The sequence below is a fragment of the Cladophialophora yegresii genome (assembly GCF_000585515.1).
Source record: "Cladophialophora yegresii CBS 114405 chromosome Unknown aczIN-supercont1.4, whole genome shotgun sequence".
NCBI lineage: Eukaryota > Fungi > Ascomycota > Eurotiomycetes > Chaetothyriales > Herpotrichiellaceae > Cladophialophora > Cladophialophora yegresii.
In genome coordinates, this window is record NW_006913048.1 from 777,288 (window position 1) to 805,125 (window position 27,838).

The 27,838-nt window shown below is 53.6% G+C and overlaps 10 protein-coding genes across 10 annotated transcripts; 3 read left to right on the plus strand and 7 right to left on the minus strand.

Annotated features, from left to right (window-relative positions):
• Positions 1–805: 805 nt before the first annotated feature.
• A1O7_05598 (uncharacterized protein) lies at positions 806–5,209 on the minus strand (the record flags this gene model as incomplete). The annotated part of the gene is made up of 1 exon (XM_007759606.1): positions 806–5,209. The coding sequence occupies one exon, from the start codon at positions 5,207–5,209 to the stop codon at positions 806–808; it is 4,404 nt and encodes a 1,467-aa protein (XP_007757796.1).
• A 2,443-nt stretch (positions 5,210–7,652) lies between these two features.
• On the minus strand, positions 7,653–9,029 carry A1O7_05599 (uncharacterized protein; the record flags this gene model as incomplete). The annotated part of the gene is made up of 1 exon (XM_007759607.1): positions 7,653–9,029. One exon carries the CDS (start codon positions 9,027–9,029, stop codon positions 7,653–7,655), a length of 1,377 nt encoding a protein of 458 aa, XP_007757797.1.
• A 360-nt stretch (positions 9,030–9,389) lies between these two features.
• Positions 9,390–10,577, minus strand: A1O7_05600 (uncharacterized protein; the record flags this gene model as incomplete). Its single annotated transcript, XM_007759608.1, has 1 exon — positions 9,390–10,577. One exon carries the CDS (start codon positions 10,575–10,577, stop codon positions 9,390–9,392), a length of 1,188 nt encoding a protein of 395 aa, XP_007757798.1.
• Positions 10,578–11,318: 741 nt separating this feature from the next.
• On the minus strand, positions 11,319–12,398 carry A1O7_05601 (uncharacterized protein; the record flags this gene model as incomplete). The annotated part of the gene is made up of 3 exons (XM_007759609.1): positions 11,319–11,457; positions 11,516–11,590; positions 11,647–12,398. The coding sequence occupies 3 exons, from the start codon at positions 12,396–12,398 to the stop codon at positions 11,319–11,321; spliced, it is 966 nt and encodes a 321-aa protein (XP_007757799.1).
• Positions 12,399–13,966: 1,568 nt separating this feature from the next.
• Positions 13,967–14,721, minus strand: A1O7_05602 (uncharacterized protein; the record flags this gene model as incomplete). The annotated part of the gene is made up of 2 exons (XM_007759610.1): positions 13,967–14,623; positions 14,686–14,721. The coding sequence occupies 2 exons, from the start codon at positions 14,719–14,721 to the stop codon at positions 13,967–13,969; spliced, it is 693 nt and encodes a 230-aa protein (XP_007757800.1).
• Positions 14,722–16,066: 1,345 nt separating this feature from the next.
• A1O7_05603 (uncharacterized protein) lies at positions 16,067–16,816 on the plus strand (the record flags this gene model as incomplete). The annotated part of the gene is made up of 2 exons (XM_007759611.1): positions 16,067–16,102; positions 16,241–16,816. 2 exons carry the CDS (start codon positions 16,067–16,069, stop codon positions 16,814–16,816), a joined length of 612 nt encoding a protein of 203 aa, XP_007757801.1.
• A 467-nt stretch (positions 16,817–17,283) lies between these two features.
• A1O7_05604 (uncharacterized protein) lies at positions 17,284–19,023 on the minus strand (the record flags this gene model as incomplete). The annotated part of the gene is made up of 2 exons (XM_007759612.1): positions 17,284–18,276; positions 18,394–19,023. 2 exons carry the CDS (start codon positions 19,021–19,023, stop codon positions 17,284–17,286), a joined length of 1,623 nt encoding a protein of 540 aa, XP_007757802.1.
• Positions 19,024–20,036: 1,013 nt separating this feature from the next.
• Positions 20,037–20,747, minus strand: A1O7_05605 (uncharacterized protein; the record flags this gene model as incomplete). The annotated part of the gene is made up of 1 exon (XM_007759613.1): positions 20,037–20,747. The coding sequence occupies one exon, from the start codon at positions 20,745–20,747 to the stop codon at positions 20,037–20,039; it is 711 nt and encodes a 236-aa protein (XP_007757803.1).
• Positions 20,748–21,165: 418 nt separating this feature from the next.
• On the plus strand, positions 21,166–22,495 carry A1O7_05606 (4-hydroxyphenylpyruvate dioxygenase; the record flags this gene model as incomplete). The annotated part of the gene is made up of 2 exons (XM_007759614.1): positions 21,166–21,838; positions 21,906–22,495. 2 exons carry the CDS (start codon positions 21,166–21,168, stop codon positions 22,493–22,495), a joined length of 1,263 nt encoding a protein of 420 aa, XP_007757804.1.
• A 763-nt stretch (positions 22,496–23,258) lies between these two features.
• On the plus strand, positions 23,259–25,227 carry A1O7_05607 (uncharacterized protein; the record flags this gene model as incomplete). Its single annotated transcript, XM_007759615.1, has 5 exons — positions 23,259–23,299; positions 23,348–23,488; positions 23,535–23,851; positions 23,907–24,802; positions 24,850–25,227. 5 exons carry the CDS (start codon positions 23,259–23,261, stop codon positions 25,225–25,227), a joined length of 1,773 nt encoding a protein of 590 aa, XP_007757805.1.
• Between the last annotated feature and the right edge of the window lie 2,611 nt (positions 25,228–27,838).

Here is a 27,838-nt window from a genome sequence, read left to right on the forward strand (position 1 = left end):
TCAGCTGGTGGCTCAGTCGCTGCGTGCCAAGGTCACCACCACGTCACATTGCAGCAGCTAAGCAGATCATCTTCCCCTTCTCCCGGGATGTGCATGTGCTGGCGACAGCAGTGCGAGGCTGTTTGTACAACATAGGAATTGGTGGAACCGCAGTCGTGTGCGGCCAAGTGTCTGGTGACCCAATGTGCAACGACGTGAACAGAGTGAACGACCTCGTGCATCGCTCACTTGGTTGATCGGCAAAAATCACATTGAGCGGTGGGTGAGTGAGCGGCGTCAGATGACACGACGGCCTCACCGTCTCTACTGCCCCTGGGTCACGCACTGGTCACCCTCCTATTTTTTCTTATTGAGGACTACCGAGTAACTTACCTTCTACGAGGTATCGGGTCAACAAACATGATCCGAACCGTTTACCCTGTCGTTGGGGTAGATCCAGGGCACGGCTTCATTACACCGATCATAACAGGCGCTCCTCAGCGAACCGGTTCCATCGTGTCAGCCAGATCAAGTGCTACTTACGGTCAATTTAAGCTTGCATACTGCTGGTCAATCGTCTTCATAAGGTCTGGCTACTGTAGATATATCGCCTCACGCTATCCACATCATGTGGGCAACCAGGCAGAAGGGGCCCCCAGAAGTCTATTCGTGACACAACCCGTCCATACACCCGCCATGTATTGATAACCAAAACAAGCCCCCCCCCATTGCATCGTGACATCGTAAATGGCCATAGATGAACAAGTAAACGGAAACAATTGCCTGTTCCAAAACCCCCCCAAAAACCAGACACGCCCAAGGTACTCTACCCGTACCGAGCTCCAAAAAGTCCCAGTCCCAGAGACGTCTCGGTCTCCTTGCCGCTGCCATTATTCAGCACTTCCCACATTCGAGGTCTCCATTCCCCTATGATCCCTTTGCCTTCTTTCGTCAGCTGTAGCCCTTGACCCGTGTCTTGCACTTGTGCAGATCCGAGCATGTTTATACTGCCAAACAAATAGCGGATGCGTCCATCGTGGAATTTGTCCTTCAGCAGTTTCGCACACATCATGTTGACTTCGTCGCTGACCTCGTCGACAATCGTGGCGATAATGTCAAACATTGAGAGAATCACATCTTTGGCCAGAGCTTGCTGCTCTTTGTTCCCATGCTGCTTTGATGCCGCTGCCATTGCTGGATGTGTTGCAATCGACGCGAGACGCACCACAAGTTGCACCTGTTCCGACTGACCTTGTTTCGAGTTCGGTCCAGTACTCCCAGCTAGGATTAATGCTGGCCGTTGTAGACACACCATCTGCAGCATATACTTCAGATAGCTCAAGCATGGCACTGAACAGACACTCGGTCCATTTTCTGATGCGCTGATGGTTGGAGTAGAAGGTGCAGCCACCATCTGAGAGGCGTTCGTGGCTGCGGTAGGCGCGGAGAGCCCAGGAATCGCTGGGTGACCCGTGGTGACTGGGGTGCTTGGAGCCACTGAAGCAAAAGCTAGCGACTTGAAGTACTGAGATAACCTATCGATCAGTTGAGACATGAACCCAGCGCTCGGCACGGTGTCTTGCCTGCAGACCTGGAACGCGCGCTCGATGATAGAGCCAAGCTGCTGGATCTCGCCCGGGAACGATGCCGTCAAAGGACTCGTTGCTTTACCCAGCGGCAACTTCGGCGATGCCTCCAGAAACTCATTCTCCACCCTATGCCGGATCGAAGAGGCTACCTCTGGACCGACAGTCTGAAGAAAGTGGGCGAATCGCCGGTCTTGCCCTTTGCTCGAGGACCGAGCTGATGTTGGCATCGTATTTTGCAGAGACGCATAGAGAACATCCGCCAACTCGTCGTGATTTGCTCCTAGGTCCTTCTCCGCAGCGCTTGCTGGCATGCTTCGCAAACGCAGCTGAACGTAAGGATGCGAGAAAATGTTCATGGTCCGGAAAAGGGCTCGGAAGTCGGTCGCGGTCAATTCCCCGTCACGACAGTTCAATGAACGACTGAGTGTTTTGAGAAACCATTGCCTGACCCCTCCGGATAGGACGGACGAGCTCAAAGGGCTGCCATTTACAAGCAGGGACAGAAGAAGAGAATCGAATTTTGGCGAGAAACCCTGCAATCCAGCTTCGCAGAGGACCTCCAGGACGGTCTTGGGCTCCCGCTGCACGTACCCGTACCATCTGGTTCGCGTCTGATAAGCCGCCCAATCTGGTGCTGTGCCCTTGGTGGGTGCCAGGATCTGGTACAGTAAGGAAGCAAACGCCACGTTCCGTCGCGTTCCGTGCTTAGACGTGGCGACTGCTCCTAGCAGGGCGTCGAAGGTTATGCACCCGGTCGAGAGAAGACTTCGAAGTAGCAGTGGGCCCCACTTCGAGTCCAGGCGAGGTAAGACTCGTGACATCCATTTCTGTATGAGCAGATCTCCTTGGCCTCTGCGACAGAGACGGAGCCGGCTCAAAAGCTGGCAAAATGACAGGGTCGTGTGGGGGTCGTCCTCAAATTTCTGCTGCTTCTCAATGCGATCGACCAGAACCGAGAAGAGGCCATTCATAGTTTGCTCATTCATGTTGGTCTCCGACTGCAATATGGCCTCGAAGTCCTCAACGAAGGTAGCACCTGCCTGCTGCAAAGACTCGGCAATGCCGTCACTATACGGTGAACAAGCCGCAACTGCCCGACCACGATCGCCCCTAACTAGGTCTTGCTGTAGCAGCTTGATCGTGGGCATCTTCGACGGGATAGCGGTGCAAAGGTCCAACAATGTTGAAGTAAGTAGGGGCATGGTCGGCTTCGTTGGCCGCCAAGTCATATAGACTTGACACATCTGCTTCTGTAGAAACTCTAGCGCGCCAATGGCAGAAAAGGCGTCCGCATGAAAATGGATCGTTGCGACAAGCGACGCCACCAGGTCATCGTTTTTAGAGGTATACAAGATGCCAACCACATCAGCCAGCACTGCCTCGTCATCCATGCTTTCAAGAACGTGCCGAATTAGAAAGAATTGCCCTTCGTTCAAGACCCTAGATCCAGGGAGAGCCGGGCCGGTTTGCTCGGCTTTGGCACCTTCGAGAGCTCGAGCACGAAGCCACATAGAGATCCTCGTCCGTATGGTCCATGGCAGTAAATCAAAAGCGGGCTCGGTGACGCTTGGTGTTTGAGAAGATGACGCGGAGTTGGGACCTGCTAGCCCCTGCTCGACGAAACGTATACATTTTCTGAAAGCGGCCTCTTCGGAGTTGGGGTCGAAGCTGGCGCGCTCGAGGATTGCCCGCCTCAGATTGACAATGTGATCCTCTGCCTTGTTCAAGGACAGGTCAAGCAGAAAGTGAGTAGCTTCAGGGGCGTCCTCATGCCAAGTTCCGGCAGCTGATCCAAAGATAGCACTTGTATCGATACGGACTGTTCCATGTTTTGGGAGGCCTCTCACCATGAGCCATTGCAGGTACCTGCTGATGTTGAAACAATCGGACCGGGACAACTGCGCCATCAAATGCCTCAAGTTTTGAGAATCAGCAGTGGTTCTTTTCTCTTTGTAGGCCGACAGGAAATTGAGGAGTGCAGTATCCACATCGAGGCCCTCCCGTTGCCAACGTTTGACCAAGCGTGTGATGAGGTATACCCGCGACCTGGAGCAGCGAAATCGGGTACATGACCATTCGAGGCAGGTTTGTATAAGAAGTGAAAAATCAGAGCAGGCTGTCTTCAGAGTAGCTTCAAGATCCGTCAGGTTGTAGGGTACTCGAGCTGAGTCGAGAATGTTCACTAGGGCTTGGTCAGGCGCTCGAGTCGACGAAATCTCCGCTTTGTTGTAGCCCATCGCCCTCTCGTTGATGCGATTGAGTCCATCAAAAAGTTGGCGTTCAGCCGGCAAAGTTTGGTCAAGACAAGCTTTGATGATCTCCATGCTCTCTGGCCACCTATCTGGCATCAAGAACAGGGCGGAACGTGCAAACAGGAGTTCACGCAATGCAGCACGCAATTTCAGCCGCAACGGAGCTATCGTCGAGTCCTGGATCTTGTCCACGGGGCGAAACTTGTTAATGAGCGCTTCGACGAATCTGCTACCTCTTCTTCGATACTGGCTCAGATCTTGCTTGTAAATGTGAGTGACCATCAGCCAGAACGGGGTATGGCCGACATCAGCCGAAGCAAGAGAACGCAGAATCCAGTCCAGGTAGTGATCCCGATCCAGCAGGTTCTCCAAGTAGAGGCGGGTGGTAAGCCGCAAGGCATATTGAATGTTTGTTTTCCAATCCGGCGAGCTGCTCCGTGCAAGATGTGCTTCCAAAAATTGCTCCACGCTGACAGTCCATTCACGCAGCCACTTGCCCTCCGTGCCGACGGCAACAGTAGGAGTTGTCCCTTTGCGTTTCAGAGTCCGGATTTCGTTTGCACAAACGCACTTTGCAAACCAAACCGCGCGGCTGAGGGGAACATCACTCTGCAAACATTGATCCAAAAGAGCTTGACCCCTGATACCCTGGGGAATGGTCCTGCTCAACCGTCTCAGTGGAACATCCGCATTGGCCAAATCTGCTATCCACGACTTTCGCTTCGCTTCGGTCAATGTGACACGTGGGGGCGGTTTGAAAGTCGAGACGGAACTGGTCGTGCCGTGGAGGCTCTTTTGGTCGAGTACGAGCGAGAACAAGACGGACAAGCTGTCGACGCCCGACTTGTGCTTGAATGCGTTGTAAAGGGGCACACGCGCGGTGTTCAGCTCCTTCTCTGTCGGATTTGGCGGTTTGTCGAAATAGCCCGTCTTGACATTCGTGTCGCTCAGAACGTCCTCGGCATGTTTCCCAGTCCACGGAAAGAAGCCCGCGGGTTTCCTGGGAACAAAATGAGGTACCGCAGAGGGGAGTTCTATCGAATCCGGTGTGTTAGGAACAGGAATGTTGACTCGAGATCGGTGTGACGGTTTCGGTTCTTCCACGGCGTTGAACGCTTGATTCGTTCTCCACGGCCTAGGTGGGAGTTCAGGCACGTCATCTTCCCCGTCGCCATTTTCCTCGTCCTTCACCGGGAAATTGCCTGCTCTCAGCCGGATTGCCGAAGGCTTAACCCACCGCAGTTGGACAGTCCTGTCGTCGTCCCCTGCGTCGGCTGGTTGTGAAAGGACGGGAGTAAGGGTGTTGTGGCTGGGAGCATGTTCAAGCAGCTGGCCCTCTCCTTCCATCTTCCGCCTCTTGGCCGGTCTGTCATCCCCGATATCCGACATCTGCCTCTGCAGCCCCGAAGGCCTTCTGTCCAGCGGCGAGAAGACATTGCTCGTAGTTCTCCTGGCGGGAGGTCGACTCAAGCCAGGTGGACGCGGTAACTGAGGAGGAGGCCGTGGTTCGGCCAGGGGAATAGATGTCATGACCTGGTCATCTTGAGAGAGCAGAGCACTCAACGCAGGAGCCAAAATCTGCGAATCATGGAGTCGGGAGATACGGCGTGCTGTCTGTCCCAGACCTCAGCCGCAGGGTTTGTAATTGAGGTTGACAGCTCAACGTAATTGCTCCGTAAATGCCGCGGAGATTCGTCGGTTAGCGGTAGGAGAAGCACAGCGGACTCGGGGTGGTCGGTGGAGTGCTGGACGGACGCAAAACTTGGTTGAAGTCAATCGTGCATCTACAGGAAAGTCTGCTTCGTGGTGTGAATGGAATGGTGGCCTTTCGAGAGGGAGGAAAGGAGAGGTTGCGATCGAGGTCGGGATGAAGCAAGAGTGAGTGCCAATGTTCGGCAGGTTGGGACTGGGACTGTAGGTTGCGGATGGGAAACGTGGAAGCCGCAGCGCAGCTGATGATGACTGAAGGGCAAAGGAAGCGGAAGCCTATCGGCAAACTCTAGGCGCACCAAGAGGCCGACAGCTTGCCAACACAGCCAGCCAGTGAGACAGCCAGCCAGCCAGGCACTCCGGGCATGGGTCTGCTGGGGTACGAGGCCTAAGGCGCCGCTACGCCGGTGCCACTTTAGCCGGTGGGAGATGACGGGATAAGGAATTACGAGTTTGGGGGACGAGCGGGGGCTTTCTTTGTGATCTACAGCACACAGTCCGCAGTCCAGTAGCACACAACCGCCCTGGCTTCAGTCAACTCCTCTTGCGCGACTCGCTCTAGTTATCTACGGCAACGATGCCGAACTCCTGTCGTCGCTCACTCATCGACCACCTTTCTGTTCAAACAAACTGGTTTAGTGGGTCGGCCACAGCAGCGACGCAGGGGTCGTCTTACGTCCGCCCTGCTAGGTAATAGCGTAAGACTGTAAGAGGAGGAATCGAAAGTCCCACGGCGATGGGAATGGCGACTGCGATTATTGCGGCTGACTGATCAACGAGAGGAACGACTCGTACGGAAGTAATTAACGCCTTGACAAAGAGGGAAGATGAGGGGGCTTGGGGGCCTTCGACAACGGACGATACACTTTGGGTCGAGCACATACCCGCACACCCTCCCACACCCTCCACACCCTCCTTCACGCCTCCCAATTGGCGGCGGCGGTCAATGCGCCGTCGGCAACACTTCATTTACCTAACTAGTACGAGGTACGTGGTGTGTATCGAATATTCCGTCGCCGGACTAGCCGTGGTTAATACGCCGTGGCACGACCGCGCTGTGCCGCTCGATTCGATAACAGTGTCGCTATGCCACTCTGGCTTCACTCGTGCCTCGAACCTCCTTCATTTCTTTTGTCAAGCCATGTCCGTGGCGCGCAACTTCCGAGTGGTGCAACGTCTCTTGTCGCCGTGATTCCCTCGGTAGCTGCCACCGGAAACATGTTCGCAGAAATGCCGTTTGCAGATTCCACATCTGGGTGACGTCGAACATTGGCTCACGAGCTAGCGGTGTTCGAGGCCCTATCAAAGGAAACTTTCAGCATGGATATGGCAAGATCAACAGATCTCGAGTGGGCAAGCACTGCTTCCCGGCCTCCCGGGTAACGCTTGCGGCACGTCACGATTCGCTGTCGTGCACATGGGAACTGGTTTGCTATCCACCGCTATCGGTACCTTACGGAATGCCTGATACGAGTTACTGTGCTGAGTACGGAGTACTACACAGTAGATGGATTTCCGAATCCCATGTGCCGGCCCTCGGGAATTCCAGAAGATGTTGACTTTCCGAACTCATATCACTGCTGCACGTAATTGGCGATGTATCCTCCGACCATGCCACACGCTGCCTGTCCATCCCCTGGTTAGCCCTACATTTTCCAGGAGACTGTCAGAAGGGTCAGCTCGCTTCAACCTCGGGTGACCATTCAGCTGCATGGAAGGGAACCCGATGGCAAAGCTAGAGGTACATTCGGTGCAACGATTGTTCCATCTCGCTTTGCTGTGGTAATCACGGACTTGTGCAGCGCATCGTCGTTCCCTTGCCACATGTGGATAGGTCTACACAATTCATTACTGATAGGTATGCGTGCAGAACTGCATTGTCAGAGCTCACGTCCACCGCTCATCCGTCCTCGTCCATTGTCCCACCCAGCAGCGGAAGGGTTTCGTCATTGGACTCTTTGGCTGGCCTTCGACCTTCACTCGCTCGCCTGCCTTCAATATTCAGGCTTCTGTGCAGTTGCTCATGATGATCCGAGGTCCGTCTTCGCTTCGCATGGGAGCTGGCACCGAGCATACTGCCAAAACGGCTCCCGGCTACCCCGAGCTGCAAGTCTCCCTGGGCTTAACTGAAGGCATTCTGGTCCGCTTGTGTATCTCCCTGCGAATCATCCTGCGCTGGTCCATACATCAAATTCACCCCATGCCCACCGCCATTCGTGTTCGCTCGACTTCTGAAAGAAGGGAAGAACTCAACGCGATTGGGGAAGGACCGTGAGAGAGCTTGGCTCGAGCCCACGTCCGTTGACAATGAAGCGAACACATTGCTTGTCTTTGTCGAGGATTTAGAACGCGGTAGCCTTTCGGATGCTGGCTCCCGAAATAGCCGAGCAATTTTGGGGTTGGTCCAGATGCTCTGCAAGGACAATTCCATGCCGGGCACATAGCTTGTCCTTCTACTCCGGCCTTCATCCGTAGAGGCTCGCTCTGTGCGTGAAAGAGCATTGGACAGTCGTCTCTCCAGTGTTTCTGTTCCGGCAAGTCCCCGGGTCTGCAGGCTGGAGCCTCTGCCACGAGGGCTGGGGTTCCCGCCTTCCGAGCTGGCAGAGGAACTCAGATTCTCGTCCCAGATAATCTCATATACCGCATTCTCCGAGATGTAGCGAGTGGAGCACCGGCGCATTGAGCTGGCGGACTGATTCGATCTGGATATCGATAGGCGCGGTTCTAGCGCTACCACCTCGGTATGCACAGGTGGTGCGAGAGCGCCCGTTGAAGGGCGGACTTCGTCGTTTGTGCTTGATGTCGAGGGTCTTCGTGAACTCTGTGCGACCTGCTTCGTCAGCCCCGACTCCTCAAGCGCGTAGACAGGCGTGTCGCTGTAGCTCGCGATCGTGTTAAGAAACGAGGATAGGAGTCCATTACTGTCGCGACTGAACTTGGGTGGTGGGAATGAGGTTAGCGTTGTCGTTTGTCTTTGTGGGCTGGCTGTAGTTGCCCGCCGCAGAGTGATCATTGCTGGGCTTTGGTTCTCATAGGTGTTGGAATGGCTGTCTGCATTCCCTCTGTCGGGTGTGTCATTGGCCGGCACAAGAGTGGCAAGTCCGCGGGTCGCGGCGGCTTTGGAGGATATTGTCCACCGTCTTGCTCTTGATGGTGGGCTTTCAGGTGCATCCCCAAATGTTTCAACTGTACCCTCGTCAAATCGAGGCTGCACAGTTGACGATGAACAACTGCGCGTCCGGGACCGGGAACCAGTTGGTTGGTTCCTGCGCCTGCGACTTTCTGTTTTGACGGCAGCAGCCGTCCGCGAGGACGCATTGTGCGGGTCGTGCCGGTGATTGCTGTGTTTCATGCTTAAGCTGACATGATCGTTGCCTGGTGGTCTGTATGGAACTTCCTTGTAGCCTCTGTGAGGCACTGGGGGCGTCGATAGTGTGCCACTCTGTGGGCTGCCGGGGGCACTGTCGACGGAACTGAGAGAGCGGAAAGTAATGGGCATGTCCTCGAATTGTCAGCTTTTCTATACTGATAAGATATGGACGGATAATGATGCCGTGCTGGGATTTGAGGTAAAACGTGCCGCCGTGACAAAGAAGCGGGTTTCGGGGGTGGAAGCATCGGCGTAGCTGGGAGTGTGCCTCCTTCTGCAGCAAGCGATTCATGCCTTCGAGTTGGGGAAAGCAGGTTTGCAAGCTCTGGAGCTGCAGCAAGCGCTGTCGACTGTGTTGTGCTTGCGGCAGGCGCAGAACATCTCGCTTTTCTCACAGGGTAAGACGGTTCCTCACTTTGGCTGGCGGCATCGTCATTTGTGATAACCCATTTTTGAGCGACTGTATCCCATTTTGGGAGAAAGTGCAGATTACGGCATCCGGCGCCCATCGAATCCTCCAGAGCCCTGAAACACAAGCCCAACTTGCCTTCGGGGCCAGTCCAGGTACCTGGCCCAAACAGGATCGAGCATGCTCGAGACATCGTTCACCAAGCTGTATCCCCAGCCGTTTACCCACCAGTGGTGGTCCATGCAGCGGAACATGGCAGCCCAGTGGGCAAATATTGCCAGAGCTAGGGGATTGCTTCTCTTGAGGCAATGGATGAAGGCTGGCGGTGCCATAATCAGCCACGAAAAGATGTGGCCATCCCATTCCACGACGGAACGACATCTCGAGATGTTGCGTAACTCCTCCATCTGCTCGAGGAGCAGACTTTTCGTTGCTTGGGCCTCCTCTCCCTCCCAGAGCGACGTCAATTGAGGATCATCAACGGCACTGCGGAGGATACTGAAAGCATCCAGGACGTCGGGGGGGTGGGGTGGCAAGTCTTCCGGCCCGGGATATCGCAGCAGTTCCTCGATGTCTCCCTGAAGCCACGTATTTGTCTCTCTGATTACGGCATAGATACCCCTCAGAATCATGATAACCTCAATAAAGTCCCCGGTAGGCGAATGCAAGGGGAGGGTGACGCCTGGAGACGACTCACCCCGGCCAAAATCGAGTTTGACATTGTTCAAGCCTTCCGGGAGTCGTTTTGAGGCGAAAGCCCATATCGTCAGGAGCAGAGAAACTGAAAATATCGCTATTCCATTGTCCCGATTTGGTTTGCTAACCTCCGGGATGAAACCGGCGAGGGCGACGTTTTGGTGAGCCAGCGCGATCCTCGAGTACTCGGCATAGGCGTCGGACGACCTCAGCTGCAAAGTTGCTTTATGGAGTGCCGCAGTGGCCATCAGTCCGTGCAAAAGATAGTCATGGCGCAAGGCCTCTGCGAAAATAGTGTCTCTCCAAACAGCATGTGAGGCGAGTCTCGAGGACATGGTCATGTAGGTGCGAGTCGAGTAATGGTGGATGAGCTCAAGATCCAGCAGGTCAAATCGTTTCTCCGTGTTTGGACCGTCTTGCATTGTCGCCAGCGGCGATGACGGTTTGGGAGTCGGCATTGTTCCATGGCGTGGCTTCTCCGGATCTGATGGCTGATAGTCGAAACTCTTCGGTGTCGACGTGTCGTAGCTGGGTGCGTTGCCTGGTGGCGTTGGGAAGCCATCGGAGCTCATCTCCAGAAATGAACATGCTATCTGCCGCTTCACACAGCGCTGACATTGAGGGCTCGTTTCATCGCACTGGCGCCAGACCCGGGGTCAGTAACAACAACAATACAGCCATATCCACTGCGACCGTCAACGGCACGGTAAGCGAGATGGCACCGCTAATTACTGCACACCAATTATGGAGCCTCGGGACAAACTGGGGAAGAAACTCACCTTGACTCTCCTGGCCTTGCATTGTCTGCATCCATGGTGGCTTTTCGTGTGCGATCTCCGTGAGGGCATTTTGATGGACCTGCGACGTCCCAGTCTTCCACGACGCAGATTATGCACATCACAGGCGAGGAAGCAGAGGTCAAAGCTGACTTCTGAGCCAAAGTCGGGCCTCGTATCGGCTTCCGTCACGCTTGGCACCACGCGGAATCGCCCTCGTGTTCGGGAAGCCGCGTACAGCCTCGTAGAAATACGCCATGAAGGTGACCGCTATGTCAAATTCGCCCGGTATGTTTAGCGAGTCAAGAGTGCACATCAGCTCGGCGTTATATCGATGCCGAGGCGCCATGACACTCGAATAAGCTGGAAGCCTCTTCGCGGGCCAAAACACCAAACACGAATGCCTGGAACGGACTACGTGGCTAGTCTTCTCTAATCGGATCACCCAGGCTGTGCTTTGTCCTCGGTCTCTTCTATCATCTTATTGAGCCTTCTAAAATGCGTCTATTTCAAGTCTGTACAGTGCAAGTCGTGCCATCATGGTTTCTCTTCCAATGCCTCCGGCTGGTCGACACCAGGCCCGGACACCGAGCCGTTTCTCTTGAATTTCCTCATCGGCTCGAAGAAGAAGCCCGGGTGAAAGACAGTCATTAACACACACGCAATGCCCACCATCCTAGTGAAGTCGAATTAGCATACTATTCAGTGTTGCCTGGACGGGTTGCACAACTTACATTCCATCGAGAATTAGGAATTCGGTCTCATTGCGCATGAGAGCGTTGCCCCAACCACCAGCCATTTCCGGAAGACTGCATGAGCCAACGTTAGCAGAGACCCAGAAACAAAAGCGGTCGGATCTTCGTACCGGTAGATGCAACGAATCAGGATCGTCGTGTACGCCATCCCAATGGCAAAGCAGAACAGGCGGAAGTTGCGCGCCTCATTGGGCACGTTGGACCGCTTCTCATACTCGCTCACGGCATGGGCTTGCGCTTTCGTCTTTTTGGCCTTCTGAAAGCGAATGTAGTAGTCTAGGACCAGCAGGCCGCAGACAGCCATTGTCGCAACCTGGAAGGCGATGCCCGCAACGATCAATCCGTTTCCGGCATCCAGTAACTTGGGGTCTGCATCATGGTCGCCCGCACTCGCTGCGATGCCGCCTCCGATAGCCTGCAGAACGATTGATCCGAAATCGCATCCGATGAAGATCCACGGGTATAGTCGAGGCTTCAGCCTTGAGTTTTCCGCTCCACAGTATATCACCAGGTGCTTCAGCGTTACGTAGATGCCTGCAGCTAGGAAACTCGGCGCCAGCACCAGGCAGCAGATCTGTGTCTTGAATCCTGCACCACTCCAAGGGTTGTTATGCATGATAATTCGTCCGATATATCCTGCCGCCTCCCCGAAGCAGCCAATGGCAAGAACGACCAGGTATGTCCATGTTCGCCTCCACGTGCCCAGTGCCAGTTGAAGAAAGAGGCAGATGCCGAAGAGGGCGATGAAGAATGAGTTTACGGAGAGGTTCGGGTAGTAGCCATATGTCGTGAGCGTGACAGGGCACTCGGGCGTGACTTCGGTACAGTAGCGGCGGGCTGAATGTGTCGTCGAGTTGGCCATTGTGCTTCAACGCTGGGCGGTTTAGCCCACGAGAACAAGTAGGTTGAGTGTCGAACGTGAGGCGAAAGACAGTGAGAAGGAAGGAGTCGACTGTGATGGTATTCTAAACAAAGGAAAGTCAAGAGCAGCAAGAAGCAGGAGACAAGAGGTACATCACGGCCATAGCCACCCTGAGGGATTCGCGGCCATGTGGACCCGGTAACGCATCGGTTCCTCCAGGCGAGCTTCGATGGAAACCATCGGGCACATGGTGATGCATCTTAGTGCTTAGGCGCCTCTTGAGAGGTCTGTTTGATGAGCAAACGACCCAATGTGACGCCGGTGTTGCAGGCGGTTCAATGGCAGTGGAGCTCGCGAAGACGCAAAGATTGCATCTGGTGGCTAAAGGACGCTCGAAGAGCCTCTAAGCGAGGTGCCCAGGATCAAGCGCCAAGTCATTTGTCGCATTGGGCATGGTTTACGGGGCGGATGAGCCATCTGCCGGCCTTCACTTGGGAAAGCCTCGGGTGCGAAAAGCGCCGCGTACCACGCACCCGAGCCCCCAGAGTCACGTGAAAGCCGCCGAGTTGTCCGCTGGTATATTTGACCAATGAGTCGTTCTCCTGTTCTTCCTATTCGGCTGATTAGAAATGCACCGTCTGCCACCCTCCCAAGCATGTCTTCGGCGTCTCGAAGACCTCGATCGCGCTCAAGCATTGCCGCAGTATGTGCATTAGTCGCTACGTCAGTCTGGCTTTGAGCTCCTGTTCCCGACACTCAGCTATGATCGCACAGACACACTATTGAGCACCACGTTCGCATCGCTGTATACGTACCTGAAGAATATCTTCACCTGGCATATAGGTGTGATGCTCAGCGCGTGGAGGACAGTTTCAGCACAAACTTCCAGCCAAAGCGACCAGCTAGCACTACTTTCGTTCCACCTCCGGCACGCTGAAAGATGCGAGAGCAGTGCACTCTCTGAACAGCGACGTTCTCATTCTGGTCGTACTACTCAAGCTTAGTGGGCCACAGCAATCTGGAAAGGGATCATCAGCTTGCAAGGTGCGCTTCCGTTGAGCTGTTGAGACCCTCGACGAGAGTATATACGAGACAATACAGAAGGCCGATCGTGACAAGGCCTCAGTGGGCATGTAGTATTCGAAGACGCGAAGACATATCACATTCTCCACCTTGTCCCTGAATATAACGTCCAAATGATCAGGATCAAGCAAACGCGGTCACGTATACGAAACTCCGTGGAGGTGGCTGCTAGTTCTAATGATGTATGACTTTGATCTTTCCTTAGACCAGGTGGGGGAAGATGTGTCGTTACTCTTTGACTATACTCAAGCTTCTCCAAGGATGATTGATCACAATAATACTTGCAAGGCTTCGCTGTTGACGCACTTGATGTGGTTCGCTTCCTGGATCATCGCACATGTCAAAGCTCGCCTTGTCCATGTGTCAACTGTAAGCCACTTACTCCTTCATGGACCGACTCATGACAACTAGGCGATCGTGGTCTTCGACAATTCCTCTTTGTGTTTGTTGCACACCGCTATCCCACTAGCTGTACTGACTACACGTCAATCAAACGCCAAATCATACCCGTTGCCTTTCTCGAGACTTCTCTTCCACGCAGGCCGTTCATGAATCCGAGCAATCCATTGCTCGATCCTAGGGTATTTCTTGATATCCACCATCGCCACCGCGATGCACTGTTGCACCGGATAACTAAGAACAAAGTCCGCCCTCCCAGGCGCGGTATTCCCCATGAAGTAATCCTGCCCCTCGAGCTGGTCGTCCAGATATCGATAGTACAAGTCCAGCTCCGGTCCAGAGAACTGCGTCCGGATCTGCGAGTGCACAAGGGCCATCAGCCACCGGACGAAAAAGGGCGTCATCCTGCTGGCGAACAGGAGGATCAGGTCCACGAGCATCACGGGCCCCAGGCTCGACGCCGCGAGAAGGCACAACTGCTCATCGCGAAGAGTGTCGTTTTTGGGATTCCCGTCGCCCCTGAACTTGCCGGCCTTATCGTACGTCTCGATTAGATACTTGGCGATGACGACCGACTCGGCGATGACGCGCCCGTCGCCGGTCTCTAGTTGCGGTGCCTTCCCCAGGGGATGGGTCTGTCTCAATTCGGGCGGAGATCTTTGCTCCACGCGCTGGTGGAGTTCGAGGTTATATGGGATTTCGAGCTCCTCCAGGAGCCAGAGGATACGTTGAGATTGCGAGTTCTGGGCACAGTGTGAGCGATGGGACTGTGGGGTGAGGGAAGTCGTTCAGGGAAGAGCCTCACGTTCATGTGGTGGAGGGTTGGCTTTAAGCCTGCCATGATGAATGGTTGGTGAATAGATGGCTTTGCCAAGAGAAGAAAGGCGGGTGCTCGAACAATACAAGGACTGGGTCGGTACGAGGCTGGGTACACTTGGTAGGGTCAGAGGAGGAAAGAGACAGAGGTGAGAACTCTTTGCTTGGATTTGGCCAGTCGAATGTATGAGTGTAAATGTGCGACCGGATAGCAACCTTTCACTGAGCAGAAACGAGGTAGATTTATAGTCTTGAGAACAGCGATATCGTGGGATGTTTCATGCAGCTACGGCAAGCTACCGACGTGGGCTCCTGTGATATTGACGTTGTCCGGTTTTGTGAACACTACACAGTACGTCGAGGTGAAGGCGTGCGTGGTGAGTGGAGCGAAAACTCCGGCTGCCGTTGGTTCGGAAATGACCATCTAATACGGTCTAGTGGCTCGGCCTCAGCTCTCCGCGCCGTTTGTGTTGGATACCGAGGACATTCGACCTCGCATTACTCCATACTCCGCAGATATGCTCGGTATGATCACTGTGTCCTCTGATGATGGTTCCTCTGCATATGCGACTACTCGTAAGCGAGCACAGCAGCTCTTTCAGCTCGATGATGCAAGGCGACTACCCTCCACCAGTATGAGCACGTCACTTACCGCGCGTAACCGCATGCCCGGCTTAGAAGATACAGACGAGGATATACTGTTCCCTCAACGTTCTTTCCACGATATTGCGCAAGCTTCGGTCAAGAGTCAGGGGTAGCAATCTCGCAGGGGTCAAGTTCTGCTGCGGTCGGCTCCTGTTATCATCTCCTGTGCGCCATTTGTCCTTCGACGATGCGTGTATCTAACTTTGATCCTCAATTCATATTATTGTTACAAACTTCGGGTCCGCGCCAAGGGTCAAGTCATGACCGACGATCTGCGAATCTATCACTCGCATATACCCCTTGGTGGTACAAAAGTGGTTGTATAGCTGATCCCATGTGTAGTTCCAGCGGTAGAGTAATAGTCGCGGCGTCAGTCGAAGAGCGAGTGGAAAGAAGGTTCACTTTGCCATAAATGCTTAGTGCTCCTCCGTATTAAAATGCTCTACGGATAATCTTCGGTCCGGCGAGGCAATCCCCGCCATCGTCATCTGCTCGCCAACTCAACCGCGAACTCGCTCTAGGCTTCAGACATTCAACACAACAGCACGATCAAAAGTAAACGGAACTGCAGTTGACTTGGATCCCTGTAATCAACAAAGCACGACCGTTCAGTACTGTTCTGACGCTCTGTCACCCTTTCGACCAAGTTACCCGGGCTTTCAATTCCTGGCTCTGCTTGCTCACCACGTTTATCTTCATCGAGAGTTCTGACCCATTACACCAAGATGTCAGGCCTTGAGAAGGCTCTTTTCAACCTGAAGGTAAGCCCCGGGGCGCTTGACCATGCACACTAGGGTCCCTCAACTCCGACCTGGCCAGTCCTTTCCCACTCGTCCCAGTTTCCCAGCAAACATCATTAACCCCAGAGACATTCCAATACTAATCCCTATAACCCGCAGTTCACATCCAAACAGCTCAACCGACAAGCCGCCAAAGCGGACCGCGACTCGCGCGCCGAACAAGCGAAACTCAAGAAAGCCCTCACTCAGACGCCTCCCCAGCCCCAGATCGCCCGCCTATACGCCACAAACTCGGTGCGCAATTCGCAGCAGAGAATCCAGCTGCTGACGCTCGCGGCGCGGATCGATGCAGTCGCCGCCCGTGTCCAAACCGCCATTACCATGCGCACGGTGACGGCTTCGATGGCGCAGACCGTAAAGGGCATGGACGCTGCGTTAAAGAACATGGATCTCGACAAGATTGGGGCGGTGATGGAGAAGTTCGAGTCACAATTTGAAGACCTGGACGTCGTGTCGGGTTACTATGAGGGTGTGGCTGGCGGGGTGGAGAGCCAGCAGGTCGGCGTGCAGGGCCAGGGCGAGGTGGACGCTCTCATGAACCGTGTGGCGGATGAGGCGGGCGTTGAGCTGTCGCAGGAAATGCAGCAGCAGGTGCCTGAGCATGAATTACCGCAGGCGGACACGGCGAAGTTGGAGGAAGGATTGGGTGATAGGTTGAGGGCTTTGAGGAATTGAGCGAAGCGAAGCGACAGCGAGTGTGAGTGCGAGTGCGAGGGCGTGCTGAGTTTGAGTTTGAATTTGATGTGATTTCGAATTCACATCAGACCGGGTTAAAGTGCTTAACGCGTTACGAAGTTCAGAGATAGGACAAGGCGTTGGGGATATGATCTTCTCTACAAACGCGATATAAATCTTCTGTTTGGCTCGTGAGGGATATTCTGACTTACTGTAAGGAGGTATATTGACCATGCAACGGTACGGAAAACACGCCGTCAATGGAATGACAATCGCCATTCCTAGGGGTCTCCTTGGCTCCTTCAATCTCGCACCATGGAGTCAGGGGATTGACCCAGGGAGCCAAAACCAGTGGCTCGCATCAGGAAAGTACAGGACTCGTCCGCGAGTATAGAGCACACCAGTGCCAGACCAGCTTCTGCTTGAGCCCGCTTCCGTTGCCTGCCCCCGATTCGCTCCAAATCTATTTATTTATCCTTCTGGCCCTGTTGAGTCTTCTCCACAGCCCTCAGCCTCTCCTCCCGCCTCTTCTCGGCAAGCTCATTGTCCCGAATGATCTGCTCTTTGGCCCCCACCCAAGGCTTCCGCCCTCCCATGTTAAACAGCCGCCACACAGCCGGCGAGCACAACCCGTCCTTGCAAAGCCGGTAGAACCGTCTATCCTCGCACCAGAAGCGCCACGCCCGCCAGCTGAACCAGCCGCCGAACCACGAAAAGTGCGCGAACACGCCCGTCCCGCCCGCCTTGTCCAACCACTCGATCTGATCCGGCAGGCGCAGCAAGACGGGCAGGAGCTTCGTGTCGAACTTCGACCTGCCAATGACGTCTCGTCGCCACGCCATATGGCCCTGATGCCAATCCTGCATCTCACTCAGAGGCGGCAGGTGCGCCTTGCCGCGCCACACCTGAGACACCGCAAAGATGACGAGCTCGAACTGGACGAACCCGGGGAACGCGATGCCTCCTTGCCCCAGGAAGGCGAGGCTTTCGCGCACGGCGGCGTCACCATGAAGCGGGAACGCGTTGCGGTAGAGCATCGGCGCCTCGTCAGGCACGGGGTAGGGGTTATATTCGGGCGGCGCGCAGGGGACGGCGGACTCGTACCCCGTGGCGTATATGATGGTGTGGATGTCCTTGAGGAGGCGGCCATCCGTCAGGAGGATGTCGTTGGGTTCCTTGATCTGTTTCACTGCGGCGACCGGTTCCGCGAAGCCGCTTTCGAGGAATGGGTAGATGGCGTCGGCGATCAGAGGGGGGCTGGTTGTCGATGAGGGCGCTGGTGAGAGGTTCCACTCCCTCCGCTGGTGAGGGTATGCTTTCTTGGACATGGACTGGATGGCGGTATCGAAGATCCAGTCCCACACGCGGGGGAACCACTTTGTCAGGAAGATCTGCAGGAAAAGCACGGAGAGGGTTTGCGCCTGGTCGTACGTTTTGCCGTCGTGAGTGTACCGCGACATCTGCCACCACGATTAGACACATGTGTAGATTTAGCGTCCGCGAGCATTATGTACTGCATGACAAGGGGGGAGACGGTTCGTGGAATCAACATGGGGCCATCTCTACTGTGTACTCACCAGGACCAACCCGTTCTTGTGCGCAATGTACACCTTCTCAGCGTGCGGCGCCAGCTCGACCACCAGATCTTGAGCCGTCGCGTGGAAGCCGACCAGCAGGACGTTCTGGCCCCGGAATGTCGCCGGGTCCGGGAAATCGATCGAGTGAAGGACTGTGCCTTGGAATGTCTCAATACCTCTCAACTTGGGGCATCTCGGAATGACGAACGAGCCAGGCGAGACGGCAAGTTTGTCAAAGTATTCCGTGTGCGTGGTGCCATCCTCGACATATTCTACGGCCCATTTGCCGTGCTTTCTCGAAAACGTTTGCACGTCCGCGCCGAAGTGGATTCGAGGCCGCAGGTCGAACGCGTCGCAGTAATCCTCGAAGTACTTCCACATCTGCTTCGCCGTTGGGAAGTCGTCCACCTCGTCGGGAAAGGGGAAATCGGAGATGGCGCTGCGGAACCGGCTACTGTTGAACACGGTGTTGGCTGTCGTCGAGAGGCTGGTGTCGAACGACTGCTTCCACAGGCCGCCTACCCAGTGTCGCCTTTCGAAACCGCGTACTTCGAAGCCGTCTTCCTTGAAGTTCTTCAGCGCCATCAGGCCGAGGGGGCCCATGCCCACCACCGCCACCGTGACTGGCATGGTTTGTAGCTTAAAAGGGAGCAAGTGTACGGATGAGAGTGTTCAACCCAGGTGTGCTAGTGTAGTGAAGGATATGCAGGCCTCAACGACTCCTTACCGCAACTCACCTCCGATGCTGTAGCATCCTGGGCTTGACTCGGCTGCCTTGCGCAATTTTATGTCGTTCTTGCAGTCAAATAAAGCTGCTGAAGTAGTCATGCTGTATAGTAAAGGCACTGGGGGCCTGAGGCCCCTGTGGTAGTCCTGATAGATGCAAGGCCTTTTTCGATGACCTCTAACCGGAGGATCCGGTCAAATTTGACGGTCATCTTATGAAGATACGGAGATGGGCACAAGTTGCCAGCCCGTGGACGCCTTATGCGCTGGGCTTCCCATGTGGAGGCTCAGCGTCAGTATTCAGCTTCGATCTCGACACTTACGGCTCTCACCATTCAGCTTCGATCTAGACACTTCAAGGCTGACTGTGTACAGCAATTCCGCAAGGCAGATTGAAAACAGGGCAGCCTTGCGAACACTTGTTTCCCGCATCCAACCAACGCCTCGGCCTGCTCCTGTCACACAGGTACATATTCTGATCGAAGACTGAACTTGGCAATCTCGTGGCACACGGCTCTTCCGGATGCCAATAAATGTTTTGCGACGTCTCATGACCGTCACTTTGATCATGGAAGCCGAAATAAGCGCGTAGTAGCCACCACGGCGAGAGCACGGTCCGCGCTCCGCGTTCAGGTTTTGCCCCATCTTACGTTATGCTAGGCTCTGACCTCCGTGCCTCACGGGACAGGTGTCATGATTACGGGGCTCTGTAATGTATGTTGTTGAAGAAAACCGAGATAGAAAGCGAGAAGGGTATTTGTCGCCGTGGAAAGAAGACCACTGCTGCAATTTCCACACAATGGCTTGGCCGGATGCTTCTACCCGCCCTTTCGACCTTCCTATCACACAAACTAGCTCAAGAAGGTACTCCATAAGCATGGAAATTCTGGAATCGCGGACTGCGTCCTATGTGCTATCTAACCCGCCAGGTCGACCTGTAGGTGGTAAAAGTCCGAAATCTCCTTCGTTATCGCTTCCCTGACTATGGATCCGCACAGCTTGGCGTATGAATTAGTCTTGACCGCAAGCTGGCGGGCCCTCTCGTTGCCATATCGTCCCCCCTTTGCAAGTTCACGACTGGCGGCTTCCTCCAGGTCCTGTATGGATAGTTGCCCCAGGCCTGGCACGTTCGCTAGCATTTTCCGGTTCTCCTCCGACTTGCTTGCTAGGAGCAGCAGATAGCCTCTGTGGGTATGTGCCGATGCGAGGGTTCTCGCATCCATGATAGAAACCGCCATATTTGCTTTTGTCGGGGTTGTCAATAATATAGCTTGAGCAAGGTCTTTGAAAATCTCAGCTACACATGATGGGTTTTGCGACAGCTTTTCGTCGGTGATGAGCATCCGGCGTGCTTGTGCTCTATTGTTCCATGCTGATGCATAGAGGCGTTCGCTTTCGATGATGGCTGTCAATCGTGATATTGCAAGTTCGATCTCGCCCGGTTGAGGTTGGTCGTGGTTTGTTGATTTGAGGGCAAAGACTTCTTGTTCCTGGAGCAGCTTCAGTCTGCTTGGCGACGAAGATGTTGAGATATTGTCGTCAGTTTCGACAGCGCAAGTTAACGACGATTCTGGGTCGAACAGAGCCGCCAACACACTCGAGTCGTTCTTAGTCAATCGACATGCCATTGTGACCCGTGGAGGCATGGACTGGTAGGCTGTGAGTTTTGGGACTGAACGTGAAGACTTGGACAATCGCGAAAGCTGCATGAAGTATTCATAGACTGAATAGCGAAGTGGCCAGCGGCTGGATGCCTCCCGAGCTCCATGGTCCGAGTTCGAACCCGGGTTCTTTGTTCGTTCTGCAGGCGCTTACTTGCGGTAGAGTGAATGGCCGGACCCGGATGCCATTCCGTACCCACAAGACACTAGGCGTTCGACGTACCATCATAAGGATGTTCGCTGTTCCTTCAGAGGGCCGTTGCATTGAACCGAGTCATAAGCATATTATCCCCTCTTGTTCGCTGTTCTTCAGATTGCGCTGGCAGTGAAAACCCCTGTTGAGATCGGTCTGCACTGCAAAACCTCCCCACTAAGTCGACTCAAGATGGCCCCCATTGCTCTGGAGCCGACTCCTGTTGCATTTCATGGACTGACGAACAAGACATCACATGGAAATGCTCCTATAGTAAAAACGCTGCCAAAGAACTCCAAGACCATAGCAGATTATCGGGGATACGACCACGTTGCTTGGTGGGTTGGAAACGCAAAACAGGCGGCAGCGTTCTATGTCACTCGAATGGGCTTCGAGAGGATCGCGTATCGTGGGTTAGAGACAGACTCTAGAGTGACTGCCTCTCATGTTATTCGGAATGGGGATGTTACCTTCGTGCTTACCTCACCATTGCATGCGCCAGATGCGAAAGTCACCTGGCTCAGTGATGATGACAGGGCACAGCTGAGAGTAATCCACGACCACTTGAGAGCCCACGGAGACGCTGTTCGCGATGTTGCTTTTGAGGTGGATGATGTTGTCGCAGTGTACGATGCTGCGGTCGAAAAGGGCGCAGACCCAGTCGAAGCTCCAAAAACAGTTCACGACAGTTATGGGACAGCATTGCTTGGTTCCATTAAGACATACGGCGATACGATCCATACCCTGGTTGAGCGAAGCAGATACTCCGGAGTATTTCTGCCCGGTTATCGAGCTGTGACAGAGGTCGAAAAGACAGCTAAGTACCTCCCTCGAGTAGATTTACTCGCTATTGATCATTGTGTCGGTGAGTGAGCTTCCAAAACCGTCGAGCTTCGCGCATATAGATGAACAATTCGGCTGACATTTTGTAGGCAACCAGGATTGGGACGAGATGGAAGCCGCCTGCGACTACTATGAAAGGACACTGGGTTTCCACAGGTTCTGGTCAGTCGATGACAAGGATATTTGTACCGACTATTCCGCGCTCAAGTCGGTGGTGATGGCGAGCCCTGATGAGAAGATCAAGATGCCCATTAATGAGCCGGCGAAGGGTATTCGGAAATCGCAAATTGAAGAGTACGTCGACTTTTACAATGGTGCCGGTGTTCAGCACATTGCTCTGAGGACAGACGACATCATTGCAACGGTCACGAACCTGAAAGAGAGGGGGATCGAGTTTATTAGCGTACCGGACACTTACTATGAGGCCATGTCGAAGCGGCTTGCACAAGCTGGCATGAAGCTGGACGAGGACTTTGCCGCACTGAAGGAGCTCGGAATCCTGATTGACTTTGACGAGGGCGGGTATTTGTTGCAGCTCTTCACTAAGCATCTGATGGACCGACCGACTGTGTTCATCGAGATCATTCAACGGAACAACTTCTCAGGGTTCGGTGCAGGTAATTTCAGGGCACTTTTCGAAGCAATTGAGAGGGAGCAGATGCTGCGGGGCACTCTATGATCATGGCTGAGAAGATGCATGAAGGCGGCGTCGGCGTTGCTTGCGCACATTGACCACGCAATGAGGGTGAATCGATTGTGCTTCGTCAGGTGGTACAGTAACTTTGGGCGAAGTCGGCAACTGTACGCTTCCACACCGATTTGAGAGTATTGCCTGTAGCTGAAAACGCGCGACCGCTCTCGAAGGCGCTGAAGTTGCGGTGCCTCGGATTCCATGTCGTTCCTCTGGGATAGTCAAGCCCGAAGTTTGTGTAGCGACGATAAACGAACAGATGAAAGATCCTGAAGTCACTGAACTGCCGGTTCAAGCCCGAGGCCGGGCCGGAAGGGAAGATAGTTTCTCCGTGGCACACCTTCCAGCCCCACCTGCCCGGCGGAGCGTCGTTGTTTCTCCGTCCGTGTCCGCGCATTCCCAGATACTGCACCACAGCCAATGCCCACAGGCACTGTCACTTCTTGTGTTAGAATAGGAAGGGAATGGCATGACTGACACCAATCCGGCACAAACTCGTGTGAGGCAAGCCTGCGACCCGTGCAGACGGAAGAAGGTGAGATGTCCGGGCGAACGACCAAGCTGCGGCTTCTGCACCCGGCTCAACCAACGATGCAGTTATACGCGGACAAGCCTCACCCCAGGATTTCGTGTAGAAAAGGATAGCCAGAATGGTCTTTCTCATGTAAAGCGCTCCTGATACGTCTCGAGGCCATTAGACTTATGACTCGAGCAGGACGATGGCCGTTTCGCGGCCGGGCATCGGGTCCAGATGTTGGAGGAACGGGTGGATCAGATCATGGAGGCTGTGAAGTATGTCTGCGCCTTTTCTGAGTGCCTCACTTACTGAAAAAATATTAGCACGCTTGTCCAGCTACAATCCGGGAAGTCCTCGACAAGGCTTCCAGCACCGTCCACTCCAACACCGAGTAGCACCGCGAATCAGCTTGATGAGGACCGTGGTTTACGGGAAGGCGTCTCAGTCTTCGATCCCGCACTAAGGTTGGCCCCCTGATGACCCTGGGACGCCCGAGCTGACTGCTTGTAGCCCAGATCCCCCGCCAGAGGTGCTTCAGTCGCTAGTCAAGCTTTACGTTGATCAGATCGCAGACCAGCCCTTGCCCCTGTTCCATATTCAATCATTATCGCGCAGCGTGCGAACGTTCCCAAAACCCCTGCTTAGAAGCTTTCTTGCATTGACTGTGAGATATTCAGACGACCAATTCTTTAGATGCGGTCGATCCAATGCCGTGGAGTTTTACAAGGCCTCTGCTTCCAAAGCATTGTATGCCCAGGCTGCAGAGCCAACTAGTGACGCGGAAGTTCTACAGGCTTTCTGTCTGCTTTGCCTCAGCGAGATCGCGGGTGAGTCTAACTCTAATCTCATTGCACGTTCAACTAACGAGAGGTCTAACAATAGATGGAAACATGAAAAGAGCCTGGATGGCCGTCGGCGTTGCCACTCGGCTCGCCGTTTGTGCTGGCCTGATGAGCTCCAAGGTCAAGGGCGTGATCGTAAGCGCTGAGCATTCCAGGTGTTACTGGAGCCTCTTCATTCTTGATCGCATACACGGCAGCAGTTTCTGGGGTGTACCGGCCATACCGGCTGGTAATGCTGCTCCCGAAATGCCGCTCTCTGTGAAGAGACCAGAGTATTTGGAATTGACCTCACCGAACGACCTGGAAGAGCCTCAAGCCGCGGAGGAAAAGGACGCGGGCATCAACTCCTATGCCCTTCAACTGTTGTCAATATGGGGTCGCCTGATGTCGTACCTAAAGACAATCAGCCAGGGCGATCTCGAAGATGCGTGGACAGCGAACTCGACGTACCAGCAAATCAAGGCCGAAATGTCCCGGTTTGAGACAGTCCTGCCCGAAGTCCACCGGTTCAAGAATGCGAGGTTTCGTGAAAGAAATATCTCCGAGCTGGAAAGGCATCGGCATTACTGGGCGTCTTGGGTGTTCACACAGTGCATCTACCACACCACGCATTGCACTTTGAATCATCCCTTTCTCCACATTGCCAGAATCCGGGGCCAGAGGAGACTTCGCTCCCCTTCATTTCTGCAACATGCCAGCGACCAAGCAGCACTGCACGCGGCTTGGGTCGTTTTGATCCTAAGTTCGTGCGAAGAGCGAGACTTCAAGATCTACGACCCTTTTGTTGGGCATCTAGCTTCAATGATCGCGACCGCTGAGTTCCTGCTCCAATTCTCAAAGGACAACGCACTGGCAGCCAAATCGGCAAGCAATTTCAATATGCTTCGACGTTTTATTGAGAGGATGGCGGCCAGCCATCCTCATCTGCAGCATACCGTAAGTCATGTTCATTTTTACAGGATCGGGACCTCATAACTTCACAGACTGTGAAGCTCACCCGACTGGGGCAATTCGCGACGGCGCATGTCGAGAGGGCTTCTGATCAGCCACCAAAGGTTGAGATCGCGTTGTTGTGGAATTTACTCGACTACGCCGCATCCTCGTCCCCGAGTGTTGATAGCGGCGAGTCATCTGACAATGTAGAGTTGAACGTGAATACTCAGTTCCTTTCACCTGTCAATCCAGACGTACCTACAGCGTCATTTGCATCAGAAGGGCTGCGAGGATCGGGGCAGGAGGGTCTTGACACGAGCTTCTGGGATGGCAGTACATTCGAATTCGATATGACGGACTTTTCGAACATACATGGTCTGTCTGATCTAAGCATCCCGAGCGAGACATGGATTGGCGGTCACCTTTGAAGCGGCGTTGTAGCGTCAATCAATTCATTGCTGTTTTACTTCCACCTCACCCTATTGCACTGTGGCATATTGGTAACTTAGCAGAGCCATTGGTGACTTCTATCTCGCCTGGAGAGGTGGTGTATGTTGGAATTTGTTCTGGCGACACCAACAGTTGCTTTGATAATTCGTAACCCGGCAGGGTCTGCGACCACAGAGACGTCCGTTAAGTCAGACCACCGTGTAATGCAACAACCGCGTACTGCAACAGCCCCGCATTTACACGTCATATATGATCGCCGTCGTAACTATTTAAAGATCGGCGCCAGCGACGTTGTAAATATGAAAGACGTTGCAGAGGCTTGTGAACTCGGTCTGTTGGCACCTCTCAGAGGTCAAACGGGCCTCTTTATCTCTATCGATCCTCTCCCACTCCTCTTAGCGCGCGATGGCACGGTCTTGCGCCTCTTTTATCTCAACGATTAAAGCAAAGGACTTGTTCGAGTCGATGTTAACTCGTGCACGCTTGGTGGTGGTCTTTTGAGCAACTTGAACCGATAACTGCTGAATTTGGAGGGTCTGTTGCGCTGATTACAACAAAAGCTGGTCGATCTTATTGGCAGCCTTACGCATAAACAACCGAGTGCCTTTTTGAGCTGCAATATCCGGGATAAGGCCGATCGCCTGTGCCTGTAAATGACGCCCGTTACGCGGCGTTGCTGTATAAACCTCTCTAGATGGTTTACGCTTGTGAGATCGTGGTGTTTATAGTGCTGTAGTAAGGGTTTTAGGGGTTTACACTAGCTGCGATGATCGAAGGACTTTACGGGGGTTATATAGGTATAGACTAGTGCCTTTCCATCCACCTTTTATATATTAAGGCGTTAGAGTCATCGCTCTAGCTATCTTATAAAATTCGATGAACTCGAGGCGTTATACGGGCGTGGTTTTAACGAATCTTAAGATATTAGTAATGCTTTTACGATAGTTGCTTTTAAGGACTGAAAAAACACTAACATTAAGAGGTTAAAGGACGTGCGATAAGTGTAAAGGCATATAAAGCAGCTGAATATTATAGGTAAAGCACTTAAATATAAACGCAATAGTAACGTGAGAGTTGTGGTTATTATAGAGGAGTAATCGGGTGTTAAGAATTGCCTCCGCGCAGCGTGTATGAGGACACGTGAGCACACAGGTAACCCTCAGGGTTCTTGAGTATCGGGGGTAGAGCAGAGGTCAATGTCGAACGGATCGTCAGACGGGACACAGCACTTGTACTGTATCTCCTTGAGCGCAATGTTAACTGAAGTTAACTACGAAGCTATGGGAGTAGGTATCAACCCGAGTATATATGTTAGTTGGCCGCTCAGTCTGCTCAGTCCTGCTTAGTTGTGCTTAGTACTGAGCACACTAAGCACCACTAAGCACCACTGAGCGCTACCGAGTCGTCACGTGACCGTCGGCCTGGGCCGTCCACTGTCCCCGCCCAGGACTGGCCCCTTGTTTGCCCAGGCTCGGCCCAGCTTCCCTCTGGTTCCTGGGCCCTGACCTAGTCAAAGACTGGGTCGTAACACTTTCCCCCCCTTAGCCTATTCGTTGTCCTCAACGTACTTAAGGTGAGGTGTCCCCCCAATCCGCTGTAGTGTTTCTCTTCTTCTTCCCCCATGGCTGACTATACCTTAGTTTCGCGTCTCTAAGAATAATCGCCCCTCCACACTCCGTCGTTAAACCGCCATCTAACGAATCGAATCGCTTAGCTGTTAGAGGTTCGCCATAGGTCGATGTATACTATGCCAAAATTCCAATTCTCTGTATTTCATGTTAAACGGGTATTCGAAATACTCGTCTTACACCAGAAAGGGTGTGAAGGATTACGACGGTACCTTCTCTATAGAGGAGTTCGACGCGCTGACCGCGCAGCGCAACCGGCTGGCTGAGGCGGCCCGCTAGAAGGATAAAGAGATTAAAGGAATGTTAGCTGAAGCTGCGCGAGTGCAGTTAGCGTTATCTTCGGCGAACGCCGAACGTATACGTCTACAGCAGGAAGCCGATGGCTTACTGGAAAAATAAAGGAAAATGTTAGTTTAGGAGCTTGAGTCCTTAGACGAGTTAGATTACACTGATCCTCCTCTTGTTGCTTCTTCCACGGTGCTCATTGGCTTGGACGATGCCCAGCTCGAGTAAATATTTAAGTTGGAACCTGGGTCTATGGCTGGGTTCGAGGGGCCCATCCCCATCGACCGCCCTTCCAGCTAGCGGCGTCGGTCGTGGCGGTGGTATTTAATGATTATCTCTCTGGGTAAGTTCTTCTCTGGTTCCCAAGTATTTTCGCTGTCCTCGTATCCTAACCACTTAACCAGGTATTGTCGTTGGCGTTTAGTGCCCCGGTGTTTTAGGATCCCTTCCACGTCGTATATAGGTTCTTATGTCTCTTCGTGGACCAGTACGGGTCCCGGTGTAGCGTTCTATGGTGCCTTCTTAAGTAGTGATTTGTGGAACACTGGGTAGATGTTCATGCCCTCTAGCAGTTCCATCTTAAACGTCACTGGTCCCAGTTTCCTCTTGATTTTGTATAGTCCAATCTTTATGTAGTCCAGCTTGTCATTTAGTCGTTGTGTTTTAATGTTTTTTC